This window comes from Tenrec ecaudatus, chromosome 15, assembly GCF_050624435.1.
Source record: "Tenrec ecaudatus isolate mTenEca1 chromosome 15, mTenEca1.hap1, whole genome shotgun sequence".
In the NCBI taxonomy this organism is placed as follows: domain Eukaryota; kingdom Metazoa; phylum Chordata; class Mammalia; order Afrosoricida; family Tenrecidae; genus Tenrec; species Tenrec ecaudatus.
In genome coordinates, this window is record NC_134544.1 from 11550958 (window position 1) to 11577243 (window position 26286).

Consider the following 26286-nt stretch of genomic DNA (forward strand, 5'->3'; position numbering starts at 1 on the left):
CTAACATATGTTTTCCTCTAACAGCTCAAATACAACTTTCTTTATTGATAAGTGTTAGTTATTGAGAAGTGTTAATGATAGAGTTCTACACCTGGATGGTCAGACTGCGTGGGAAACACCCACATATTAAACAAGAAGAAGAATTGACACCCAGTGAATTCTGATTCAGTCACCTTCTGGGCAGAGGAGACCTTCCTTGGTGGGTTTCTGAGATTTCCAAGCTTTATAGCAGCACACCGTCCCTTCTTTCTTTGGCACAGCAGCTGGTGGGTTCCAGCCACTGACCCTGTGGTCAGTAGCTCAGTGTGCAGCCCGCTCTGCACCCACGCTCCTTATAGCTAATGGAGCCTTACCCATGAGCACAGAGATGTAGTAAGTACACAAAGTTCATCTTTTCAATGTTTGAGAGAATAACACTATGTTCCAAAATAACTGCTTTTGATTTTTTTAAAATCTTTACCAGAGGGCAGGTCCATACGACACAGAGAGAGAGTTAAAGCTCATCTTTCCCCATTGCCGCTAGTGTTTGTAATGAATTTAAATGTGTCGTGGCAAGCAGTTTTTAGTGTGGAATACACAAGGTGCTTCAAAAGTTAATGGGGAAAAAAACAGAATTAAAAGATACTGGGATGTCCCCCGTGGATGTCTGACAGTCCCCCTTGTTGCCTATCACCTCTGCTTTTCCTTGTGGGATATTGATAGGTTCCCAGACACCCTGTGTTAATTTTACAGGAATGCTCCAACTATTTAATTTGTTCTCAGTTTAGAAAGGTGTAGTAAGTAGTGGAGAAATTCTTCAATGCCCTGTTTCCAATGCCTAGTCTGTTGACATTGCTTTCCTGAATGCAGAGCATCCGTCTGATCTGCTTACAAAGGTGCCTGGTTGATGTTAAGGCTTCCTTGGTGGAAAGATCAATAATGAAGCATGTTCACCTCCCTACATCAGCCACTTCAACAGCCTGTATGCCCATACGGCGCCCTGATGATGGAGCAGGTTGTGTATTGGGCTGAGATCCACATGACCGGCAGTTCTAATTCACAAGCTGATCCACAGGAGAAAGACTGGGCTTCCCTACTCTCATACGTAGTTACAGTTGCTATGTGTCAGCATTGACTGGATGGCAGCAAGTTCAGATGCCAGTACACCCAACGGGCAATACTAATAGCTGGTGTTGTTTCTGTCTGTGGGCTTCATTCTTATATTAAAGCTGACATGGTTTCCGCTCAATTCATCTCTGAGTTGCTACCCTCATAGAAAATGTTTAGAAAAGAAAGAGAAGCAAGCTTTACCTTCTGTATAGTAATGATTCCTTCTTGGGTATCTTTGTCAACAGAGATTTTGAAAATCCCTAATCCATCACCATCCACAATTTTGTACTCCATTTCAGCATTCACGCCAATATCCGCATCAGCAGCTTTGATTCTGGCTACCACGGAAGCCACTGGCAAGGACTCTGGGACATTATATTGGTAAGACCCTGTGAAATTCAAAACAAGAAATGAAAAATAAACATGGACAACTACTGACAGCCCACCAATCTGACTATTCTGCATCGCTGTACTTAATTATTTTCAATGAAAAAGATGCTTAAGCAGTGTGAGATAGAGGCACATTTCGTAACAGCCACATGAAATCCATGGAACAAAGGCATCAGATAATAATGATAAGGTAACAGCAGAAAGAGAATGGACTGAAGAAATGTCCATTCCTGTATTTCAGGTAGTGAGAAAAATGGTACCTTTCATAACTCAGTTACATTAAATAAGTTATTCTGATAACATTTCAAGTGGACCAATACAAGCCTAATAGGTTCTAAAACATATCATTCATGGGGTTTACTTCCTGATGTCATTTACTAGGAGAGTTCCATAAAACCCTACAAGAAAGTTGAGGAAAGGCATCATGCATATCTTTTAGCTCAGAAGTTTTCCAAGGGATCAAGGTGGTGTGTCCATCCGATGAAGTGCACAGTGTTACCTCTTTACCATTTGCATATATATAACTACACACACACATTATTTAGTAAAATACAAACATTTCAAGATACAAACAATAATTCGCTGGCAGGATTAATGCCAGAAATAAATGAAACCCAAAATGAGTATCCTTGGCTTTCCTCCCATAATAAAAATAAGAGAGCATCTACTTAACATGCCAGAAAGTATTTTCTCTGTCCCATCAAACATTAGAACAAGAACTACTTAGAAGGCAGGCTTATTACTGTAGGCTTCGAGAAGAGAGAGAGAGAAAATATATGTGTGTGTATATATATTTTCTTTTTACTATGAACCCAAGAGAAGGAGAATATTGCTTTCTTTATTCATTTTTCAATCCTCTTTTCTCTATAATATGCCACAAAGAACACAATAAGGCTAGGTCCTGGATGGGTAGTGAAAAAACATTAGGTAGATAGGTAGTTATATAAATAGGTATAAATAGGTAGGTAGATAGAAGTTAGGCTTGTGGTAACTTTTTCTTATGTATTAAAAATGTTTAATATACAATTAATGAAATAATTTCAAAACATAAAATCAAAATTAAAACAGCTGAAAAGCAGTACTTGAAAATATATACCTATTTGCTTGATTTGCCTAGTGTCATAATGTGACATTGATTTCAAAGTTGTTTGTTTGTGAGAGACTTCAGCTCTCCATTTCCACTGAGTAAGTATTTCTGAGACAGTGAGCTCTGTACAATTTCCTAGTTTCCTCAAGCATTCAAAAAACATACCATGTTCACCTACCGAACCCTCCTGGGGGAACGGGGAGGCAACTAAAGAGCCTGAGATGAAATGCTTTTTACCAAAAGGGCACTTCTATCTAGAGATTCCGTTTCCCTTCTCTCATGACTAAATCAAAAGCCATTTTGCTCAAAGAAGGTAAATCGAGGGCATGCATTCCTGCACATTGATTCCTTTAGAAACACAGGCTGTTTGCACAAGAACGATGAGATAGAAATGCTAAGTACAACTGTGCATGAGTTAGTAAAAAAGCACAGAAATAAAAAATTAAAATGCTGAGTATTGTCTATTTTTAACTTAAAAAATAAAACATGTTAAGGGGGTAGATTCTGAAAGCATATTTTAAAAGTACTAACTAGCAACAACTTCATAATTTGCAGAATATGCGAAATGAGTGAGACTTAGAATAATAATTTTTAAAAAGCTAGCACATAAAATATGGATTGCCTAGCATTCAAGATATGAATGACAGGAAAACATCTTTAAGATGAAATTAAGATAAATATATGATTGCTCCCATTTGTTTTCAATACCCTTATAATTGCACATTACTGGAAATAAAATCATGTCTCTGAGCTAACACAGTTTTAGGGACATGGATCAGAGACTTACTTGTTTAAGAAGTATTTAGAAAGAAAAAAAAAGACTTCCAAAGAAATAACAATTTGAACATTTATAAGAATTCTTACTTCGTGGAAAGCGAGGTGGGTTATCATTGACATCAGTGAGGGTCACCGTGACGGATGTAGTGCCTGACAGGCCGCCGTTTTGACCAACCATATCCTTGGCCTGAATCACAAGCAGATACTGGTCTTTTGCCTCTCTGTCCATGTTAGGAAGGGCAGTCTTGATGACTCCTGCAAAATTTCAAATCCCAGCAAAACGCACCATCAATCACTGCATTTCCGCGAGCAGAGAACAAACAGGTAGCAAGGCATGCTGGAGTCCTTGCGTTTTGCTTACCTTAAAAATTTATGGGAATTTCATCGAATCATGAAATTTAATACACAAAACAAAAATTACAAACTGGAAAAAGCAGGGTTCCTCAGTATAGGAGGGCGTTATCACTGGGCTTCATGGACACATGATTAGGAGTAGAACTATCTAACCAAATAACCAACTATCTGTGTCTTTAACGCCTCCCATCGATAAGAATGAGCAATCACAAGCACAAGTACAAGACAAACCGCCTCCTTTGCTTCTCTTTCATTCTCTCCAAAAACATATCCCCCAGGTGACTTGATATTAACCATACACCTTTCAGCTCTGGTTCCCTACTACCTGTCTTCCTTCTGTCTACTTTAACTCGTGTGCTTTACAAAGTTTGAGGGCAGTGTGTGTTTAATAACGAAAACGCCATATCAAGGTATGGTTGTGCTGTCTGATGATCTGATGTTGCTTCTACCGGCCAGAGAAACAGCACAGAAGATGAGATGACTGAGTTAAGGGATCCACAAGGCTGACTACATTAGCGAGCTTCTATGTTTTTGCTCCTGTCAACTGCAGCTAATGTTGGTATACCATATTAGGTAGGACTACAGAGGAGTGTGAAGTTATCTGAATTTCATGTTGCTTGACTTGGGAACTTGACTCAATAGTCATTGTTGCAGTGGACTCCTGTTTTATTGTTGTTAATATATAAGATGCTGATTTCATAATTATGAAAGCATATCAGCCAATGGCAACATGTAATGGTGAAATGGAATTAGACTGAATTTATGTTAATGATGTGCCTGGTGGATATCTCAAATGACATATATTCCTAATAATAATGTGTGAATAATTAGTGTAAAAATGTTTGATATTGATCTTTAGAGACTCTGATACAATACCAGAGAACATTTTTACTAATGAAGGATAAATAGTTTCTAATAGTATCCTATCTAATCATTTCTCAGATTTTCATCTTTTCCAATAAAGCAATTTCTTCCCTTTGCACCTTAGATCATTGTTTTGGCTTCACGCAATGTCGAATGCATCTTGCCTACTGATTTTACCATATAGAACAGTGGTTCTCAAACCTGTGAGTCACAACCCCAGTGGAGGTTGAACGACCCTTTCACAGAGGTCGCCCAATTCATAACAGTAGCAAAATTACAGTTATGAAGTAGCAACAAAATAATTCTATGGTTGTGGGGTCACCACAAAATGAGGAACTGCATTCAAGGGTTGCGGCATTAGGAAGGTTGAAAACCACTTCTCTAGAAGAATGTTAAAATGCAAACTTTACTGCATTCATATCCCAGGGAGATGAATTCTGATGTCATGGACTTCTCAGGAACAAAACTGTGATGTTATAGGGAGGTTTGGGGAATGGATGTTACTGCACAGAAATTGAGATACAAATTAGTATCCTGATTAGCAGGAGAAAAAATGCTATCATATCATATCATATCATATCATATCATATCATATCATATTATATCATATCATATCATCCCATAGTTCAATGACATCATTCAGTATTGCGCAATTGTACCATAATCCATATGAAAACATTCCTCTCCTTCCTGAACTCCTTGACATCAGCTCCCTTTACTCCCCTCCCCACGACCACTGTACCCACGGAAACCCTTATTCAATTGGCTGTTCCTATAGGTTCATCATTCCTGTGTCATATACTGAAAAACAGAAAAAACATGTAACAAAATTTCAAAAGGTTGACCCCCAAATAGATGAACCCCAATATGAACAAACATAAAAACATATCTGAGGTAAACCCCAATATGAATGAGCAAAAAATATTATAGAAAATGTTGAAAACCAGGTCAGGCCTAAAGTGCCTCAGAGGGGGGACAAACTGACAAGGTTTTGACCATTCAAGTCAGATTTATCATGTTAATCGTCTATAGTCATCTCCCCAATGCACTCTGTTTAGTAACCACTTTCCCCCATCCCTCTATGAGGATGGAGGGAAATCACCAGAGGCTATTTCCTGGGCAGATCCTCCGAATGTGTCTTGGGCTCCCACGGCCGTCCATCGCCTTCTGCAAACCAGATTCTCACAGTTTAGGCTCTGATCCTATTCTCTCTTTCAACTTTGAATATGATATTTTAAAAGATGTATTATAGGTCCCCAAGTTTTCAAGTTCAATAACACTACTCTTACTGTTTTACACAACCATATTTTTATTGTCTGTCTCACATAAGAGACCAGTGACATACAAAAGCAAGAAGCATTTAAATTATATTTCCTTGAGTAGGTTATGCCTTTTTTGTGTGTGTCTCCATTTTACATAGAAGACTTATTCTAATGCACTAATGTCAGATGGCACTTTAGCTATAACCACAGTAATAAATATTGGAAGAACACACTTCAGCTACTTGCACACTGCTATCAATAAATACTCTCTCAAATAACACAATGAAAATGAAAAGAAACAGTCATATGTACCCATTAGATTCAGTTGGTTAATGAGTGAAAGTCATGATTCTCTGAGTCCTTCAAGGTGACTATTCCTCATTCCTGCTGGTTCTAATCAAAACCACCCAACCTTCACCAACATTCACCAATAGCAAATCTCGTAATCTCTGTCTGACAGTCCTTAGAATTTCTGTTAATTTTCCTTTGCCTTACTCTTAAATTGAAGATGATCTAAATGGAAGGTTTGCGGCCAAAGCAGTTTTTATCTAGATGACAAAACATTAATAGGTCAATGAGCTAAATTCAAAACTGCTGACTCATCAACATTGATATTTTAATTCCCATATACATCCCATCTTTCTTTCCAATATCAGTAGGTGTGGGTTTTCATCTTTGCGTGTTTCTTATGAAGGAGAAAGACCCATGTGATTTCCAACGAATCTGAAAAGTCAATATTGCAGCCACGGCCTCTCGTGGTTTTATTCCCTGCCGTTATTCTCTAAAGGAAATACAGAACTATTAGAAGTTGGGTAGTCAAAGTTACTTATTTTTCACACCTCTAATTGTCTCTTTACAAGTGACCCTATAAGTAACACTTTCCAAAGCAGCTAGCATCGCAGTTGGCAAAGCAGTACAGGTGGCAAAGGTAATTTCCAAATACCTCAACTAGTAAACAGGTTTTTGACAAGAATGGAGCTACTGGTGAAAATTGAATTTAAATAAGCATATTCAGTAGTAATAGATTTCTAGCTATTTGGTGGTTACTTGAATTTACTTTTATGCATAAAACATCTACTTGTAGAAACATATTCCCACGCCTTGAATTGTGGTTTGTTTACATGCATACGATTGCGAACAGTAAGATCTGCAAAAATATAAACTACATACGTCAGAAACTCATCAGAGAAGAAAGAGCCAAATGTTTTTCACTAACACAGAGTGGGTTACAAGTGTCAGATCACCTCTTTTCATAAGCAAAAAGGGAAAAATAGTGTGACCCAGAAATGCAAGGCCATCTGGTGCATTCTGGCTTCTGTAGGTTTCACTCTCCCAAGTGCTCATGGTTTCCCCACACCTATGTATGCAGACGCCTACATGCACCAGTCTCTGACACTATCCTTCTGAACTTGTCCTGGCCAATTCTGTCTAATTTCATCTTTAGACTTCTGTGAGATATTCATAGGAGATCACAAAACTACTTATTGCCAATGACCAATAATTTCAAGTCATTTGGAAGGAAAATTTATCCTGACATCCTTTAAAGAAAAGATTGTATTTGATTTTAGGCTAATATAGATAATAATTTTTCTATTGATGTATAACTGACCGAGCAGGCCAGATTTTTTTATGTATTGATAACACAATCATAGCACTAATTACAGTAACAGAAGTATAAATTTTATTATTATTTTTCAATAACTGTCAGGCTTTTAGTCCTTGTTAAATTGTTTCATTTTGCTCCTTATATACAGATATGCAGAGCTATAGATCTGTGTGTGTTTGTGTATGTACATATATATATACATACATATATGTATATATTTATACACATACACACATATATCCTATTATATTGAAATACCATAGGAACTTCGAGTGTATACTCTATGTTAAAGAAGACTCTAGAATTTGTCTTTTAGATTAGTTTCTAGAATTTATCACAATTTAAGCAACCAGATAACCCTTGGAATCTGGATTGTGGACATGCCGAATTTGTATTGATCTGGCAAAGCCAGTCAACCATGTGTCCCAAAGTAGCACAAGTAGAATCTTTATTCTGCCATAGCTCCTATCATTTGGATTTTCCTGACGAAAATCAAATCACATTTGAATACCTCTTGGAGGAGACTAATATTACACAGAGATGGTCAAAAACAAATACCCACATTCTCTGAGATCTAATTACTTGAGACAAGGCTCTCCTGTGACAACGTAGGTCACCATTGTCGGCATCAGTCAAGTAGCAAACCCATTTTCCCCTCATTCCTTATTAAGGCAGCTATTCCTATAGGATTGCTCAAAGTCAGAATCCACTCGTCGGTAGTGAGTGGTGACTGTGGTGTGTGTGTGTGTGTGTGTGTGTGTGTGTGTGTGTGTGTGTTATAGCTCTAAGATGACAGAATTATTTACTAGAGAAGTCAGTTCACGCAGGACTTGCCTGTAGCTAGCAGGTGAAGTGTCTCTCTGAGCTAATGCTATTTTTGGTCTAGTCATGGCCACAAGGAATGAGTCAACCCTCCAGGAAGTACCATTGATTATTTGAGCAGGAGAATTTCCGCATGGGTACAAATTATTTAAAAACCCATGTCATTTATTCCATTGCTTTCTGTTTGTTTTAAAAGAAGTAATCAGTTATTCTGTTAGTTTCTTGGAAGCTACTTTAGAAATAGCTTTGTGTGAATATGCTGTGTACAAGGAAATATGCTTGTATGGCGAAAGCAAATAATCGAGAAGGCAAGAAGGAGAGAACAAAGTGGATATGAGAACAGACTGAAACATATCCCTGAAGAAAAGGTGACAGACGACGAAGCAGCAGAGCAGAACATGTGACTTCCAGGGCAGCGCAATAAACCAAAACAAAGCATTGTAATAACATTTGCAATGGTCTGGAATTAGTAAAGCTAAAGGAGGAACACTCTTGCCATTTCTCAAGCTGAAAGAACTGAAGAAAAAGTTCAAGCTTTGAGTTCTAATGTTGGAAAACCCTATGAGGAAAATATTACATCCAAAGAAGTAGGACTGAATATGCTGAGTCGCTGTATCAAAAAGAACTGGTCAATTTTCAACTCTTCAGAAGGTGGCATATGAGCTTAGACCAATGGTACTAAAGGATGAAGTGCAAGCTTCACTGAAGGGATTGACAAATCAAAGCACCAGGAAATGATGACATATCCATCTATGCCAAGAGAGCTGCAATACACGTATGAGGCAGTTGATGGGAAATATCCACATGTATGTCCATGTTGACAGAATGCAGGAGTTATTGAATAATTTCACCAATATCACAGACAAGTGATATGTTGCTAACAATAATTTTAAAAAGAGTTGCAACAGTACATTGAGAGAGAATGGTCAGAAAGTAAAGATGGATTCATAAGAGGATACTGAATCTTAACTGAAAGCAGAGAAAACTAGAAATACATGTTCCCATTTGATTGACTATTGTGGGCCATAACAAATTATGACTAACTCTGTGCAGAATGGGAATTCCGGAACATTTCATTGTGTTCCTATGGACTTAGCTATAGCAAAATAAAGGGTGGGGGGGGGCAGCCATTTAAAAGAACAAGAGGATACTGCATATTTTGCAATCAGGAAAATAATGTGCTGTTAGCATATGCATTAAGCCTGTATGCTGAGAAAATGAGAAAATAATCAGAGAAGCTGAACTACATGAAGATGAACACCCCATCAGTATCATAGGAAAAGTAACTGCCAACCCACAATACATACAGGACACAACCTTGTGCACCAAACAGAGGCCTTGAATGACTCATTAACGCAGACACAAGACTACTGCCTTCAGTATGGATTACACCTCAACATGAAGAAAGCAACATTCTTCTAATTGGAGCAAAAACCAGCATTATGGTAAATAGACAACTTTAATAAAGTTGTCAAGGATTTCATCTTACATTTATCCACGATCAACAGCCGCAAGAGCAGCAGTCAAGAAATGAAATGACATTTTGCCATACTAGAGGTAGGGAGACAATTTTCTGCCAACAGCCATTTAGATATTTATAGCATCATTCCTAATCCACATAAGTTAATAAACATTTAATTAACTCAATCCTTAATGTGATGGCTGAACTAGTTTCTCGTTGGTGAGGCAGGTGATGTGAGCTGGCATTGAGGATTCTGCGTGTCTCATATGGCCAGGGCAGCAATCTTTTCCCATCCCTGGGAAAATATAGTGCAAAAGACTGCTTTAAAGTATTCAAGCCAATTGCACCCAAATCATGTTATTTTCAACGGACATCTCAAAGTTGGACGAAGAATAAGAAAGACTGATTAATGCCTCTGAATTGATGTTGGTAGGAATGACAGCTTCCACAATTCTGGCACCAGATGGATTGGATGGTGGACACTACTACCAACCCCTTTGGGAAGAATTACAATGGAAGGTCAGAGGTAGAACGGAAAAAATGTAAAATCCTGAGACTGACCAGGCTTATTACTGGTCTGGATTGAGAAAATGGTGGTGGCCCCTGGCCACCTTCCAGCCTGGAACTGAACTCACCTCAAAGTCCTACATTGAGGCAGCAACAGATACGCCTCTAAGGTCAACAATAACAACAGGAAGGTAGGGACTGCTTAGAACAATAAACCATATAAGAACAATGTTTGCCCAAGGATAAAGCTCGGATGTCAGGAAGAGATATAAAAAGACAAGTGGAAATAGCAAAGATAGGGAGGAAATAAGAAGTGAAGTGTTGTGTTATATTTTGGGATTGTAAGAAACAGCATGAAACAAAATATATAAGACATGTTGAAAATTTTACATGAAATTCAAAATGTATTAGAAATTTGAATATGTATGGATTGTTGAATGGAACACCAAATTGTTCTGTAAACTCTCACTGAAAGCACAGTAAAAGGTACGATTTCTTGTTTTTTTAATCATGATTTCACAAAGAAGATTGAATATATCATGCTGCTAGTAAAATATACAAATCTATCTTGGAAAAGGTACAGCCAGAATGTTCTTTAGAAGTAAGAATGGTGAAATTTCATTTCACTTCATTTGGACACATTAACGGAAGGAACCTAGGAGAAGGGTTTAATGCTTGGTAAAGAGCAGGGTCAGAGGTAAAAAAGCAAGACCCTGAAAGAGATGTCCTGCTGTAGAGACAGCAGCAATGGGCTCAAAGGTAGCAATGGTGGTGAACACTCAGGAACAGACATGCTTTTGTTCCGTTGTGCATGCTAACTGATGGTGAGCTGAAGACACGTGTGTAAATTGTTGTCATCAAGCAGTATAAATACCATTAAACATCTCAACGCTGGTTATAACCAAAATGAACATACTCTGGTTTACCTGACAGCAGTGAATTGTATAATCTATAATGTTTCTAAATACACTGTGTATTTATGTAAAGAATCCCAATGAAGTATTTTACTTGGGAAGACACATGTATATAGCGATTATAATAATGAGACTAGGTGGGTTTTTTTTTGAGTACTTGTCTATTCATATTCTGATTGGAAGGCAATGATCACTGTCTACATTTATCTAGACTCTAGATTCTAGGGTCTACATTACAGCTTCTTTGCCTGGGGATAGTTATTGATTATTTTACTAAACAGAATATACACAGCATCTTACCCTGTAATATAACATACTGATGTATGTCCTAATTCTTTCATATTAAACTTTGAAATACAAAGAAATATTTAAAACCTTATCAGATTAAAAAATTAAGTGAAGATCGTGTTAGATAAATGTTCAGACATGTGAACATGTTTGTAATTTGACTTGAACTGGGAAGTTAAGATTGTGTTCAAGGAGTATTCATAGATGTGAACATGTTTAAATTTGAGTTGTGTAGGAAAGTAAATAAACCAATCTACATAAAAAGTAAAACTAGTATGAGTCCAAAATATTGTGAAGTACTGTGTTAAATATTTGTGACATACTGAACAGAATACTAACTAGATTAAAGACTCTCTCTTATTTTACGAATACAGAAAAAAAGAAACTTAGGAAAAACAAGTATCTGCTGGACAAAAAAATTTGCAATATTTAAGGAAAATAAATATCCCTGGTACTTGAACATTAAGGTCCAAACAGACTTGGAAACCGGAATAAGCATCAATGCTTAAAACCTGTGTCCTGATATTAAAAATTTATGCTAAGGGTTTAAACACAGGGGTATTACTGATAAATGGGTTTAATGAAATAGTCAATAAAATCACATCTAGTGCTTTTATTATTTGACATTTGTGAGGAGGACATTAAACAGAAAGCACTTCAACATCTCTGGCTCTAACACAGACTATGGTGCTGATTAATGATGAAAACAAAACTCTGGTGAAAAAGAAAAAGAAAAAATAACCAATTTTCAATACCAAGATCACATTTATTTTTCATCCACATTTAATTTTAAATGTAACATTAAAAAGGTGAAGCCCTTCTGAATATATGTGTCTTTATTTTATAATGTTGCCGCTAGGCATTGTATACTTTAATGTGTCAATCTGTAAGTGAAGCATATAATAGAGTCATAAAGAGACACACAATATTCGGTGATGATATACACAGAAACTTCTCAAACACTGAGAGTTTCTAGGGCTGGCAGTAAGTGGAGGTCACTGGAGAAAGATGATATGGTCCATCTTGTACCAGGGCCTCTTCAGTCTTGAGGACAGCTAAGATCCCCACAACATCAGCTATGCCACAGAATGGAATGAGTGGCAGATTAATAGGTTAAGGGTGCTGTGATGAAGTTACATTTCTTAAGATAGCTGCTCTATCCATGTCCCTGTAATTAGCAACACATGATTGGGGGAGACTATGCAAATAGGGCGTATGAAACACGAAGAGAGATGATTGGTCAGCTTAGATGCAATTTCTCTGGTTGTGAGAGAACTTCCCCAGAAGCAGGAACAGATAATTTCATGACCATCAAGGGTTAAGAGCCCTCCCAGGCTGTAGTGGAGGAAGCAGTAGATGTCATGCCACACTTTGACCAGAGGCAGAAACAAGGAGACCAGGAGACAGAGCAGAGGGGCAACACTGAGACTAAGAGATGGTGAGGCAAAGCAGTAGGTGTACTCCACGGCCCAAAGCGGCAGAAGCCCACAAACCTCATGGTTAAGAAATTGGAGAGCAGAAGAGAGGTTTCATTATTACTGCTTCCTGCTCATAACTTGTGATAACATGTAACTTCCATCATAAACTCCCTTAATTATGAATGTTGAGTGGTCACTGCGATGAATTATGGAACCCAGCAGAAAAGTAGAAGGTTGGGGGAGTAATGGTTGATGTCTGAGTTGGGGAACAGTAGGGTGGAGGGATGTCTGTCCTCTGCCTTGTGGCAATGCCCTTAGTCTCCTGTGGAGATGGATTTTCCTACTCCTTCTGGAAGCTACAGGAGGTCAGATATGGTGGGTATTGCTGGTGCTTTCTTTTGAGACTACATTGATGTCAGGTGTTGATGAGGCGATTCTGAAAGTGACCCCATGTGGAAGAGCCCTCCGACTCCATAAGGTTTTCTAGGCTGTAATCTTGACACATGCATGTGATCGTTTGAAAATGAATAAGGAAGACCAACTCAATGATGATTCATTTGTATTATGGTGCTGATAAAGATTATTGAGAAGCACTGGGGACTTCTGAACAAACACACACAAATATCTGCTTTGGTAAAATCCAGCCAAGGATGATGAAGCCATCTTCTGAAGCCTCATCCCTGGAGTCCCTGGAGAAGGATTGTGTGCCTGACAAAGGAGAAGTGCAATGGCAAAGACAAAGGCCCTCAAAGTGATGGGTTGACACCATGGCTGCAATAAAGGGCAATGGCTGAAGCATTGTAACCACTGTGAGTCTGATGCGGGACCAGGTAGCCATTCATCCTGGTGTGCACAGGGTGGCTATGAATCAGAAGGCTAGGTGACTTGAAGGCACCTAGAAATCATACTCAATACATTTGAGGACAAAAGTAAGGACTGGTGAGAAGGCTCACGGTTCTTCAAACCCTACCATTCCATTTGTCTGTCAAAATGAATTCTCAACACTGGATCTGGCACTGACCCAGAGGAAATCAGGTACAGATGGCACATAATCTCTGAAGTTTCAACCCTGCCACTTAGGAAGCAGAGCGAGCTCTGGAAATGGACCTAGCAGAGACTGCTGCACCCTCGTTTTACATCATCTTTACAGTTGCTGCAACATTTTGCCCATTGGATGTTTAAGTTTCTTCCAGAAAATCCTTAGATTTGGAGATGGGGAGAATAATGTTATTTCTTACAAGGATGAGAATTAGACTGACATCATGTTGGAAGACTAAATGGAGCTTGATTCCCAGCACTCAATGCCCTTAGGGAGTGAAACATTTCAGTTATGTCAGAGGAATACTTTTCTTTCCTTACAAGAAATGCATTTTCTATAGAATGAATTACCAAAATAGCAGAGAGCACAAGAGTGCCCAGTTGCACGCATCCCTGCAGGAAAGGGAGTCCCGAAGACAGCAGATGACCAGCATGCAAGATAACCTCACAAAATGGAACCAAACGCTGTCCTTCTCTTACATGGAAAATCTCCTTTATACTCTGCCATGAAAACAGATTGGTAACTATCGAGGACGTAAAGGCATGACATGAGATAAAGTACCAGTTGCTACCAATGAAGGGTAGCTTCCCTTCACAGGTTATATGAAAACCAGGTTACTCAAAAGTAAATATAAAATCATAAGGCAATCGTCATTCGCAGCAAAATATTTAACCCACGAGGCCAGTCAGTGCATGCTATTTTAGGGAAGATTATATAATTCAGGAGCGTGTACTTTGTGAGCAACCTGTCAGAAACTTGTCACTGTCTTCTGGGCTTCCAAGAGCAGATATATAAGGGAAAAGGTGGGTGTTTAAATTTAAGTTTCTTAGATTTATCATTAAATCAGTCACCAGCACACTCTCTACATTCACAAGATTTATATCATGAGTCAAATCCTTTCATAGCCTTCTCACTCAATACTTGTTTCATCAGAACATTTCATCTCTGTTAGATTTTCCAGATGGTTTCTCATCTCCACCAAGTAGCTGTCCATGGCAGCCTCTCCGGCAGCGGTTCTCAACCTGTAGGTCACGACCCCTATGGTGGCCAAATGACCATTTCCCAGGGGTCGCCTGATTCATAACAGTAGCAAAATTATAATTAAGAAGTAGCAACAAAAATAGTGTTATGTTTGGGGGGAGTCAACACATGAGGAACTGTATTAAAGGGTCACAGCATTGGGAAGTTTGAGAACCACTGCTTTATGGAACCAGCATGTATGGCATGGGAGGGTGGCACTCAGCTGCCCAACAAAGGGCTGAGATGCAAACCCAACCAGCCCAGCTGTTCATGTTTGGTAAATCCGAGAGTCCTGGACATCCTAGGCAGTACTGCTACTGTTTGACAGGGGTTAGAAGAGTCAGAACTGATTAGACATCAGTAGGTTTTATTTTGTAGGGTATAATGTACTCTTCTGTACATTCAGTACATCACAACTCCCAATTGTCAGCATGCATTTAAAATCTTTATGTCCCCCAGGGAGTTGAGAATGAATTGACACCGCTGCTTTATCATTATGGAAAGTAAGAATCAAGGGCATTAAAACAGACCCTTAGGACCATAGAGACCTAGCAAATACTTATAAACTCGGACTCTGAAGAAGACTAGTACTCCAAAATAAAAGACAAAGTTTTGAAAATGCAGCGCAATTTTGAATGTCTAAGATGATGAACAATCAATGGTGCATGCCTACCTGCCCATCTTTCCCCTTCCCTCCTGCTTCCACCACACAGAGGCAGGAAAGCCCAAAGATGGAAACAAATTCCATCATTAGCTACTTTGTAACTGAGAAAATGAAGTTCCTGTTTATATCCTTACTAACTGTAAACCATTTTTCAACTTAAAACAAAACAGAGAAACAACCAAGCACAAATATTCTTCCTATGAAGCCTTACAATGCAGTAAATATTGTTCCCTTAAAAAAAGTAAAATTATTTTATTTAGCAGTTCATCATCATGATTACTATGTTTAAACTAATTTTCCTGAGAAACCAACCCATGGGAGAATAAGCTGAGCTCACTGCCTATTCTGCTGCATGAAGAGTGGTCTCCACTTGCGTTTTACATTTTCCAGGTGAGAATCCTAAGGTGAATCCAGTGCAGCCACAGGAAAATTTAACAGTAAACAATCAATATGTTTTTATATAATCAGCCATAGCAGCTGGAATACTCTTGAACACTTAATGCCCATTGCTGGAGACCCAAGTGTTAACTGCTCCAGAGGGTTACATGGCTGTAATTTTTCCGGTAGTTTTTAAAGTTTTCATTATTGTTTTCTTTTATGATCAATATCTTTCTAAATCTAATATTTTTATTGATCCTTAGGGACTGAAAAAATTACTGAAAAAATATATTTCAATATACACATGTGTTTGTGTACATACACACAAATCGTTAAACATTTACTTTGACATTGAAGAAGAGTTAGACGACATTGTCATTTTTGGGGGAGATGCATTAGTCACTCCACTTATGGAAAGTTCTAAGTTCACCTGGAGTTCTCACAGGGAGTTATCTGGTACGTCTTTTCCTTTTCTTGCTTTCCATCTCTCACAGTAACGTCACTGCTTCCCAAACTGCCCACTGATTTTACCAAAGTCTCAATATTTGAGTTTCTATTTTCAAGTAAGAGAAATCTTTGACCCCGCTGAGGAAAACCTTCTTGGCTGATATCTTTATTGAAGAAGTCCTTTCTTCTAGGGGCCTCTGAGTGGATTTGAACCATCTGACTTTTGGTGAGCAGCTAGGCTCTAAGTATCTGAAACACATAGGGACTTCCATCATCTGATTAATCTTGACAGGAATCATGATTAAAGGTAATACAAGATTCCGAAAAGAGGTGATAGCTTTAGGAATACAAAAGCCAAACTCCCTGCCTGCAGCGGATGCCTACTTATAAGGATCCTGTAGGACAAGGCAGAAATGCCCTGTGAGCTCCCAAGGGAAACTTCCTTTATGGGAATAGGACATGCTGTCTTTCCCCCAGGTTTAAGTATACAATCATATCAACAACATGGTCTTTCTCACCATCATGTAGTTAATGGAACAAATAAAATAAATGTAGTGTTTGTTATCAGTGCCCACCAGCCTTAATATTGAAACAAAAAGCAATACTAATTCCCAAGTCAGCTGAGTCATGCCTTTACAAGCAGTGAGTTGTACCTGTCTTGGGTTCCACGGAGAAGTACGGCTGTCCTTGCAGAATGCTGTAGACCACTCGGGCGCTGTTACCATAGGTAGGATCATCGGCATCCGTTGCTGTTACTTGTACCACGGAGGTCCCTGTGTACCAATCCACAAGCCAATAAATTTACCACTTCCAGATGTTGCACAGTGCAAGAACTTAAAAGAGCTGCAAATTCTATATTCAAATTATATGCTACTTTGATTGATCATGTTTCAAAGAGCAAAAAGGTGTGCGTCACACCCACTGACCACCGTCGGTTGATTCTGACACATAGAGAGCCTACAGAGAGAGTAGAGCTGAGGTTGGATTTCCATAGCTGCCCATGTTTAAGGGAGAAGATAACCTTACTGGCCTTCCCTAGAACAGCTGGTGGGTTGGAACTGCAGAAATGTGCATCTTTCTAAGATTTCAATAAGCATACAACGTCTATTTCAAAAAGTTCATGGAAAACAAACAAACCAGTATCTCTTAATTCCACTTTTCTTCAAACTTCTTAAAGTCCTTTTATATATTTGAGTAAAAATTTAAACCCAGACAGGTGATGCACTTCCAACATGGATAAACTTGGAGTGGAATGGGACTGGGATAGTAGGTGCCAGGGTGGAGTGGCCTATGCGCACTGGTGTCAGGACTGCAAAATCCCCAACTCCTCCAGGAGGCAGCAGGACAAGTCAGGGCGGCCTGGGACTAACACCACAGAGAGAAGCTTCTCGGTGAGTAGTGCGAAGGGCCTGCACCCTGCATGGGTGTTCGACTGATCCATTTAACGTGATATTATTCGAGGGTGACTCCTTATTAATCGAGTTACAAAACCCCCCACAAAATGGAAACTGAAATGAAATTCCGCATAGTAGGGGAAGAAGGGAGGTGTTTTTCTACCCTTTGTGTTATAAGATAATGGTGTGGATGCATCTTCACTCCTTGTAATGTATCTTCACTCCTTACTCCTGGAAAGCATACATCTGATTTATTAGGGTGTCTCTATTAGGGGTGTAATCATCAACATTTTAGAAAAACTGATGTCTGCGTGTGTTCACCATTTTAAGCACTTTCTATGGAATCATTGATATTCAGTAGAATACAGATGACATAAGTAAGCTAGCTCACCAGACACTCTTACTCCAGATTTTCCTTTGAGGGCCTGGTTATTTCTTCTCTAACAGTTTTCTGAAAATAGGGCACTTTGGATGTAGCATCTCTTTGGGATATATTTTCACAGGGATGTGCCATTCTAAGACCCCACTTCATAAGTCACAGGGACTCACATTTGCTACCAATCTATTCTTTTCCATACACGGACTTCCCTTACCACTTTCTTTAAAATTGCTTGCAAATGAGGATATTATTGGTATAGCAGCACTATTTTTTATATTATTATTTTAATTGCACTTAAATGATTTTAATTTATTACTTTATTTTAAATTAATTTAATTTATTATTTTAATTGCACTTAAATGATTAAACCCCTTGTAAGTCTGCTGGGACCTTGGTGTCGAGTGACTTCCTATTTAAAGTGATTTTAAAATTATATTTTGATTATTTAAAAAGCAGAGCAAATGTGACATGGATATTCTGTATGCTCTCTATAACACAACATCCATGCAACAATCCTTATGCTGGTGATATGCTTAAGGAACGATTTACAACTGGAATATAAACATATATATAAATAGATGTATATGTGTATAAGAGTGCACTTGTGTTTATATACATTATATATATAATAAAATCATCAAAACTGATTATGCTGGATAGAACTCGATACTTGGCCAGTAGTCTTCCCCAAAGGCACATCCTGAATTTGTTTGGGGGACAAGTATCTCTTAGATTTTCCATGACAAAAATGTATTCCCTGACTTCGGGAATGTGGCTGGGTGTCTTCTCCCTCTCATGGGTTATTTGTATTGTTGCCTTTATACTAATGTATCTTCTCCTGTCCACCTTAGACTGATTTGTTTCAGTGTGTTTTGTGGGATCTTCACATTGTGAAAGCACAGGAGGAATACGTGTACCATGATAATAACTGATATGAGGCATTACAGGGAATGGAAGGACGGGGCAGGTGAGTTTGGGAGTCAATGATGAAGGCGGGAGGCAGGAGGGAGCACTGGGCTGATTGTGATAGCACAGCTCACTCTGGGGGCTAATCAGCCGTGGGGGGGGGGGGGAAATGCCCCAGGATGGATGTGGTAGTGATTGTACAATTCCCCCTACATATTTTTGGATGCTAGGAGTATTCAAATCAATGAAATGTAAATTTTGTGCCAATAAAATTGTTGTTAAAAAAAACCCCTGAACTTCAGTCATCTTGGTTTCTGTACATAGGTAAACTAGAATTTTTCCTGAAAGGTTAATTAATCTTAAATAGAAAAAGAGGTTCAAGAAGATAGTGGGGGTGGATGGGTAGGAAGGATTTAAAGACAATGGCATTTTTCTTTGAACTTTTGGATGCTATTTGTCTATATTTTAAGTAAGTTTAAAGTCTCCATGTTACCAATGTTTAATTTTTTTGCTAAAGAGTAAATTGTCCTGATACAAATGTGTATATATTTTATAGTTATGAGTCTTTTACATTTTATAAGTATTTTACATTTTATAAGTATTTTATATTTTATAATTATATACCAATACAAGTGTGTATTTTAAATTTTATAATTATGAGTCTTGAGTCTGGAATATCAGAAGTGTGTATCGAATGTACCATATTATTAGTACTGTCAAGTAAGTGTTGGATTACTAGCCAAGAAATCAGAGGTTCAAGTGCACCAGCCAGTCCTTGGGAGAAAGACCGGGCTATCTGCTATGGTTAAAATTACAGCCTCAGAAATCCCCTATAGGGATTCTATGATTCAGAATTGACTGGTTGATAGTGGATTTGGTTTTAGGCTTATGATAATTACTTGGTTAGAATTGAACATTTTGATAAACCAGAGCTAAATATAACTCCATACAGCATATTTTATATAGCGCTCATTTTTCTAACTTATACCTTGGCTATTAACCTGATGTTCTGAATTATGTCAAGGTAACCCTGAAGACTTTGCAAATGTTGTGAACACATTTGAAAACCAATTAAACTAAAATAATACACATGGGAACATCACAATCATCATACTGCTTAATATCCGAGTGATACCATTAAAATAAAAACTACAGAGCATTATTCAGTCTCTCCTAGTGCTCACCTTAATTTTGTGCATAGCTACCTTCTACTCCTGTTCAAACTCCAGGAAAATTTGCTCACGACAAGGAAAATTGCCCAAATTATTAAAGATTTCGTGAATTTGTATTCGTATGAATTGCTCCACTAAAGCTCAGCAATGTCTATGATTTTCTGTACGTATATGTTGAAGTAGACTGTGCTTGCTCCTCTCAATTCTCAAAAACCTTATGTTGCAGCTCCTGCTATTCTTGTTAAGCCACAAGAGCGGGCAGGTTCTGTAGGCATGGCTGGTGCTGCTTTAAGTTCAACAGTGTCCTTGGTAAAAGTAGCAATGTGAACATATGTTCTAATGGCAGTGAGATACTGCCATCTTGGTACAGAAAGTCTCCTGCCCCTAGGCATGGATTCTTCTGGTTAATTTTCAGCTTGTGGTTATTCAGTAGACACAGCCCAGAAACCATTCTCTTTTATTTGATGGAAACGGTTCCATTAAATCTCAACACCCTACTGGGCACTCAAGGAGGCTTAGTGGTACAGTGTCGGCTCAGCTGCTAATTGGAAGGTCATTGGCTCAAACCCTTCCAGGTTTCCACAGGCAAAAAGATGTGCTAATCTGCTTGCTGATTTATTAAACCACCAGAAACCCTCTGGCAAAGTTCTACTCAATACAATGGAGTCTTTGTAAGCTGACTCAATGGCAGAGAGGTCGACGGTGTTTGTTTTTTAAAGGATACACACAACACCCATTTTTGCACCAACTGCCCCCACTTCAGTAGTTGTGTTGCATTAATGTCCTACTGAATGAAATGCTTGCTATTGAAGCAAAATAAATCAAACTGAAACCTCAATTATTATTTTAAGTAAGCTATCTTGAACACTAAAACCAACAGGCAACAGATACAAAATTCAACTGGTCTGGATTAAAATTCCCAGTTGTTCTACATGTCTTTTTTTCAAACCATTCATGTTTATAGTACATGTTACCTGACCACTACTCCAAAGTTTTCAGCGTAAATAGAGTTTAAGGCAGAATTTTTATTTATTTTAAATAAAGTACTTACTAAAAATACTTTAAGTGGCAGTTTTTTCCTTTTTCCAATCATGGAACAATGTCAAAGACTGCTGAGTAAAATAGTCATTTTTATTTTATATACCTTAAATTGGTTGTCAGTGTAGCATGATTATGAATTCACCAAAATTTTTCATGTACTAGGTGTCCAAGGGAATTATAATGAGATTAATGGTGGCATGTAAATGGATATTTGCTGGCACATTTTTACAACAACTTCAGAGACCTGCCTATTCCCAAGTTCACCTGGCCAGTCAGTATCTGTCTATAGAATATCTTGTCTGTAGAGTGAACAGTTACCTTGATTTCAGCTGAATAAAAAAGCCTATGTTGATCACAGGTCAGTATCTGGAGGATTTGGGGTTTTGGCTTCATGGGCTTAAATAAATTCATTATTTTCCATATTAAGTACACCCCAAAGCTACTGTCATGGAGTGGATCCTGATTCGCAACAACTCTATACAGAAAGTTTCTGAGACTATAAATCTTCACAGGAACAAATACACTTTCATCTTTTCTCCAAAGAGTGGCTGATGTGTGTGAGCCACTCACTTTGCATGTAGGAAGTCAATGCCTAACTTCCAGTGGGCTTCCAAATATTCGGGGAACAACAGAATTAAGAGACAATTATAACAGTTCAAGCCCCTCCCTATAATCTGGAAAGGAACCAGAAGATCATAGAATGGTTTTGAAGACCGTGAGCGACTGCTCTCCTAGGAAAATCCCAAATTCTCTGTGTCAAGAAGACAAGATGCTGCAGTCACAGGCTTTAGGAACAGGGGACAAAGACCAGGCAAAGATCCCCCTTGGTGAGAACTTGTGGCACCTGATGTTTCTCTCAGAGTCCAGAAGAATTTCACTTTCAGAACCGCCTGGGATCAGACCCCACCCTGCCGGAAGAACCAGCATGCTCCACACTTACCCACAGGGGACATCTCAGGCACCCCTGCCGTGTACGGCCCATCCAGGAATTTGGGTTCGTTGTCATTGATGTCCTGGATTTTGATGACAAACTCCGACTCAGGCTCCACAGGCTTGCTGGTGAGCCGGTCCAGCGCTTGCGCTCGCAGCGTATAGTAGGCCTGCTCCTCGCGGTCCAGCCTCTTGGTGGCATGGATATCCCCAGTGTTCTCATCAATAATGAAAATGGAACTGGCCCCTTCACCCGACAAGATGTATTTGATGGACCCGTCTCCTTTATCAACATCTGAGTGCAGCTGGTGAAAAATTCACAGGAGCTGAGATTAATTTACAAGAGAAATGACATTATGGAGATAGGCAAAAATAATTGCTGTGTCAGGCAGCAGGACACGAAATGTGATTGTTCTTGGGGCAAAAAGCTGAGTGCTTATTACACAGAGAGGGAAGGACATTAGAACGTGTCAGTTTTTCCGGCGAGAGAGACAATCCCACTGCTTCTAAGCAATTCCACCTTTCTAAGGGTCTTTGTTTATCTCAATATCCTCAAAAGTTAGCCTCTTATGGCATTTTTATTGTTGACGTAGACTTTCCTTGGGGAAACTCTAGCCATCGTCTCTTGTGCAGAACACCTTGAATAAGCACGCATCATTGGTGGGCTGTCTCTGAGGCCAAGCCAGGGGACTGGCTATGGAACATCTGTAAGTACAGATCTCATGTATCATTGGGTATGCTCAGCAGGCTGCACGTTCTGGAAGGGCACCCTGGCCTTCCACCTCACCCCACTCCCACTCGTGGGCCAGTTCCTTGATTAGCAAGTACGGAGGGATGTCTGAGCACTAAATCAGCCTCCCAAGGCTGCTCAGTATTTTAAAAATTTTGGCTGTAAAAATTACTTGGTTGTCTGAAGAAGGATTTTTAAATCACTTTGTGGCTGAGACTTCAATGAAAACCTTTCCTGAAATACCAAGAACTGCATTTGATTTGCATGATCAAGCTGGGTCTGCTGCAGCGGGGGGGTGGGGGGAGCAGCACCTACTGATTTGCATTTTCTATCTGGACCTGTCCCTGTTGGTGTCAGAAACACCTTGTTGAACAGAAGAACCTGAGGAAACTTAGAAATAATTACACATTTTCCTGAACTCCGTGACCTGAGAAGTACACTACTCACTCTGTCATTTCCAGGGTACTTCACTCCTTACAACCCACACCGGGCAGGATTTGATGAACACAGCATGGAGGTTGAAACCCAATGTACCAAACAGCAGAGCTTTCCACTGAATACCCTCTACTGCCCTGTGCCTCCTTTAAACGACAAAGGGCTAAAAAATACAGAAATCAAACAAAAGCTGTTTTGGAAATGGTGAGCCTTCAGTAGATGACTGTTTTTTCACCTTTTGTTTCTGCCAGGGACCTTTCCACGGCACACTGACAGGTGAGTTTATGCTCTGCGAACTGGAAGATAAAACAACCCACTCACTATAATGCTTTGGTTTCATAGTTTATGAATCAGGCACAAATCGAACCACACCTGCATTTGTGGGATGAGTGACTGCTGACATGGGCTCAGTGTGGGGGACCCATTGTGGAGTCACTGGGGCGCTGGACTACCTGGCACCTGGGGGAAATATCTGCTTGCAATATTGTGAATTACCTGATTTTCTTAACTCATCTCTGGGTTATGATGACATATCTGCTTTTGCTGTCTCATGTCATAGGGTCTGTTTTTGACTCAGTGGCCTTGTGAGGACACACTTCAATGGCCCCCAAGAGAGAGCTAGGCTATATTTATTTCAGGAACAGGTGGTCAGGCCTGTCCTGGGCAGAGCAGCTGGCGGATGTGCACTGCTAATATTAACTACTGGTTACCTCCAGAAGTCCTTAGACATAGATCTCTGTTTCTCATTCAAGAAGGGAAGAAACTAATAATCATCATAAAAAATCTAAAGTCAATTGCACAGCTGCCAAGTTATCTTGGACTTTCAGTAGAACAGAGAAGAATTTCATCATAAGGTTTCTAAGGCTGTAAATCTTTACACAAGTCAACTGCCAGTCATTCTCTCTCAGAATGGTTAATGGGTTCAAACCACTAACCAAAGTGCTTAGCCCTCTGTGTCACCAGGGTTCCTTGATAATTCTGAGAGTGTCCATCCTTGAGAGCATCCTATGGGCCATGCTACTGCATACTGTCTCCTTCCACATCCGCAAGCTCCTGTAGGGCCCTTATGCACACAAGAGGCAGAGGATGCCTGGGCCCCATGTCTGAGAGCCTGCTAGCTTGCTGGCAGCTCTCCAGGCAGGGCTGGGACAGAGGAGAGCAGGTTGTGTGGAGACCCTTCTCTACTTCCTGTGCATGGTCCTGTGATTGGAGGGGGCCTGTTATCCTGTGAGGCAGCAACCAAAATGTCTTGAATCCTATGTGGCACCTGCACTTGAATCTTATGGGGACTGGGAGTAGGGACATTGGTCTGCATCACCCTGTTGCGAGGACCTGCTCTTAAGCATGTGCCCAAACCACCACCCCCCCCCACACACACACACAAAAAACAACCCTGAACAACACCTTAGCGTGGACCCTATGGGAAACTACTAATGTTTCTTAATGATCGGCAATGACTCGGCAATCACATCAAATGCCCCACCCGAATGCCAGTCATTAGAGACAGAAATGGTGTACAGGGCGGGGGAGCTACCTAAGAACTCTCAGCACTTTGGGTTCCATTGTCCTCTTCACCTAAAAGTGTTGCTTTCAAACATAGAGTGTATGAATTAAAAAATAATAACAATAAAGTACTAGACATTTGAATCGCCGCATGCGTATATAAAGTGCAACTGAAGCACACACATACATTAAGACCTCAGAGGGGGGAGAGTACATGAAACCAGCCCCCACCTGAATAAACCCCAAATGACAGGAAGCTCCGTGCTTCCTGGGAGGTATCCTCCTGTCACGTGATGATTTCCCTGCTTAGACTGGCACACTCAATGCTGCAGAGCAAGCACTGAGAGCAGGGACAAGTGCAGATTATAGATAGACCGAAGCTGTCTTTTAGTGGCCACTCCTCCCATTCTCTTCCACGCCCACTTCTCCCCCACATTCTCCTCCCCACTCCCCACCATTCTGGTGCTCAAAGAGCTGGCCCTTCCTTATGGACTAATGTCTAGGTGTCTCTGTTATCAGAGTGACAACAAACTCACAGTCATCAGGTTGAGTCTGACTCACAGTGACCCTGTAGAACAGGGAGCACGTCCCTTACAGGTTTCCAGGACTGTTTAACCCTTTACCAGATGAAAAAGCCTCCTCTAACTTCTCAACTTTGATGCCATCAGCTGAACACACCAGACCATCACAGCTCCTCAACTGGGTCAAGGGAGGGTCAAGAAAGATTCTGATGACCAGGCAATTAATACAGGTAGCCTTAAGTCATGTCTTTAATGAAGGGGTTTCTACTTCTCACAACCACAATCAGGACTCCTCCTTACAGAGGCAGTGCTCATGATTCCTTGCATTAAGTCCCATCCCCAGAATCTTATCTTCATAAAATAGTGATTTCATGTCTCTGAGAAGTTCCAGGTATTTGACAGGGGATCAATGTTTTTTTCAGTTTATTTACCCCACCCCCATCAGTCTCCCCAGAACTCTTTCATTGAGTCAAAATCTGATTCAAAATAAAACTTACATTAAATCTAAATGTGCACTTCCACTTGAGCTATTTTACATTATAGCGCTGCTCATTGTTTCCCATCACTGAGGTCAGTGGTGAAGAGTTCATATTGCTGATTTCTTCGGCAAACAGGCAGGGATCAAGTTCCTGCCGTTCTTACACACACACACACACACACACACACACACACTCAGGCATACTGAACCCTAACATCTTCCTCCTCAATAACAATTTCCTCCCAGCTGGGATCATCACTAAGCTTGTAATCACTGCCAAAATTCACAAGCAGAAAATTGCTTTGGGTCTAAGCTCGGTGTCCTTGCAAGGTTAGTGTAAGCATCTGCAGTTAAAAGTGGATGACCAGCTTTGCACTGCTAAGATGGATTCATATTATCAGACGAAGGC

General features: G+C 39.7%; 1 protein-coding gene across 1 annotated transcript in view; it reads right to left on the minus strand.

Moving 5' to 3' along the window:
- Positions 1-26286, minus strand: part of CDH7 (cadherin 7) — a 136253-nt gene that overhangs the window by 46004 nt on the left and 63963 nt on the right. The window contains exons 2-5 of the mRNA XM_075533207.1: positions 22221-22515; positions 17042-17161; positions 3431-3598; positions 1291-1478 (exon numbers count right to left, since the gene is read on the minus strand). Coding sequence (XP_075389322.1) covers positions 1291-1478; positions 3431-3598; positions 17042-17161; positions 22221-22515 — 771 coding nt within the window. The remainder of the gene's footprint in view (positions 1-1290; positions 1479-3430; positions 3599-17041; positions 17162-22220; positions 22516-26286) is intronic.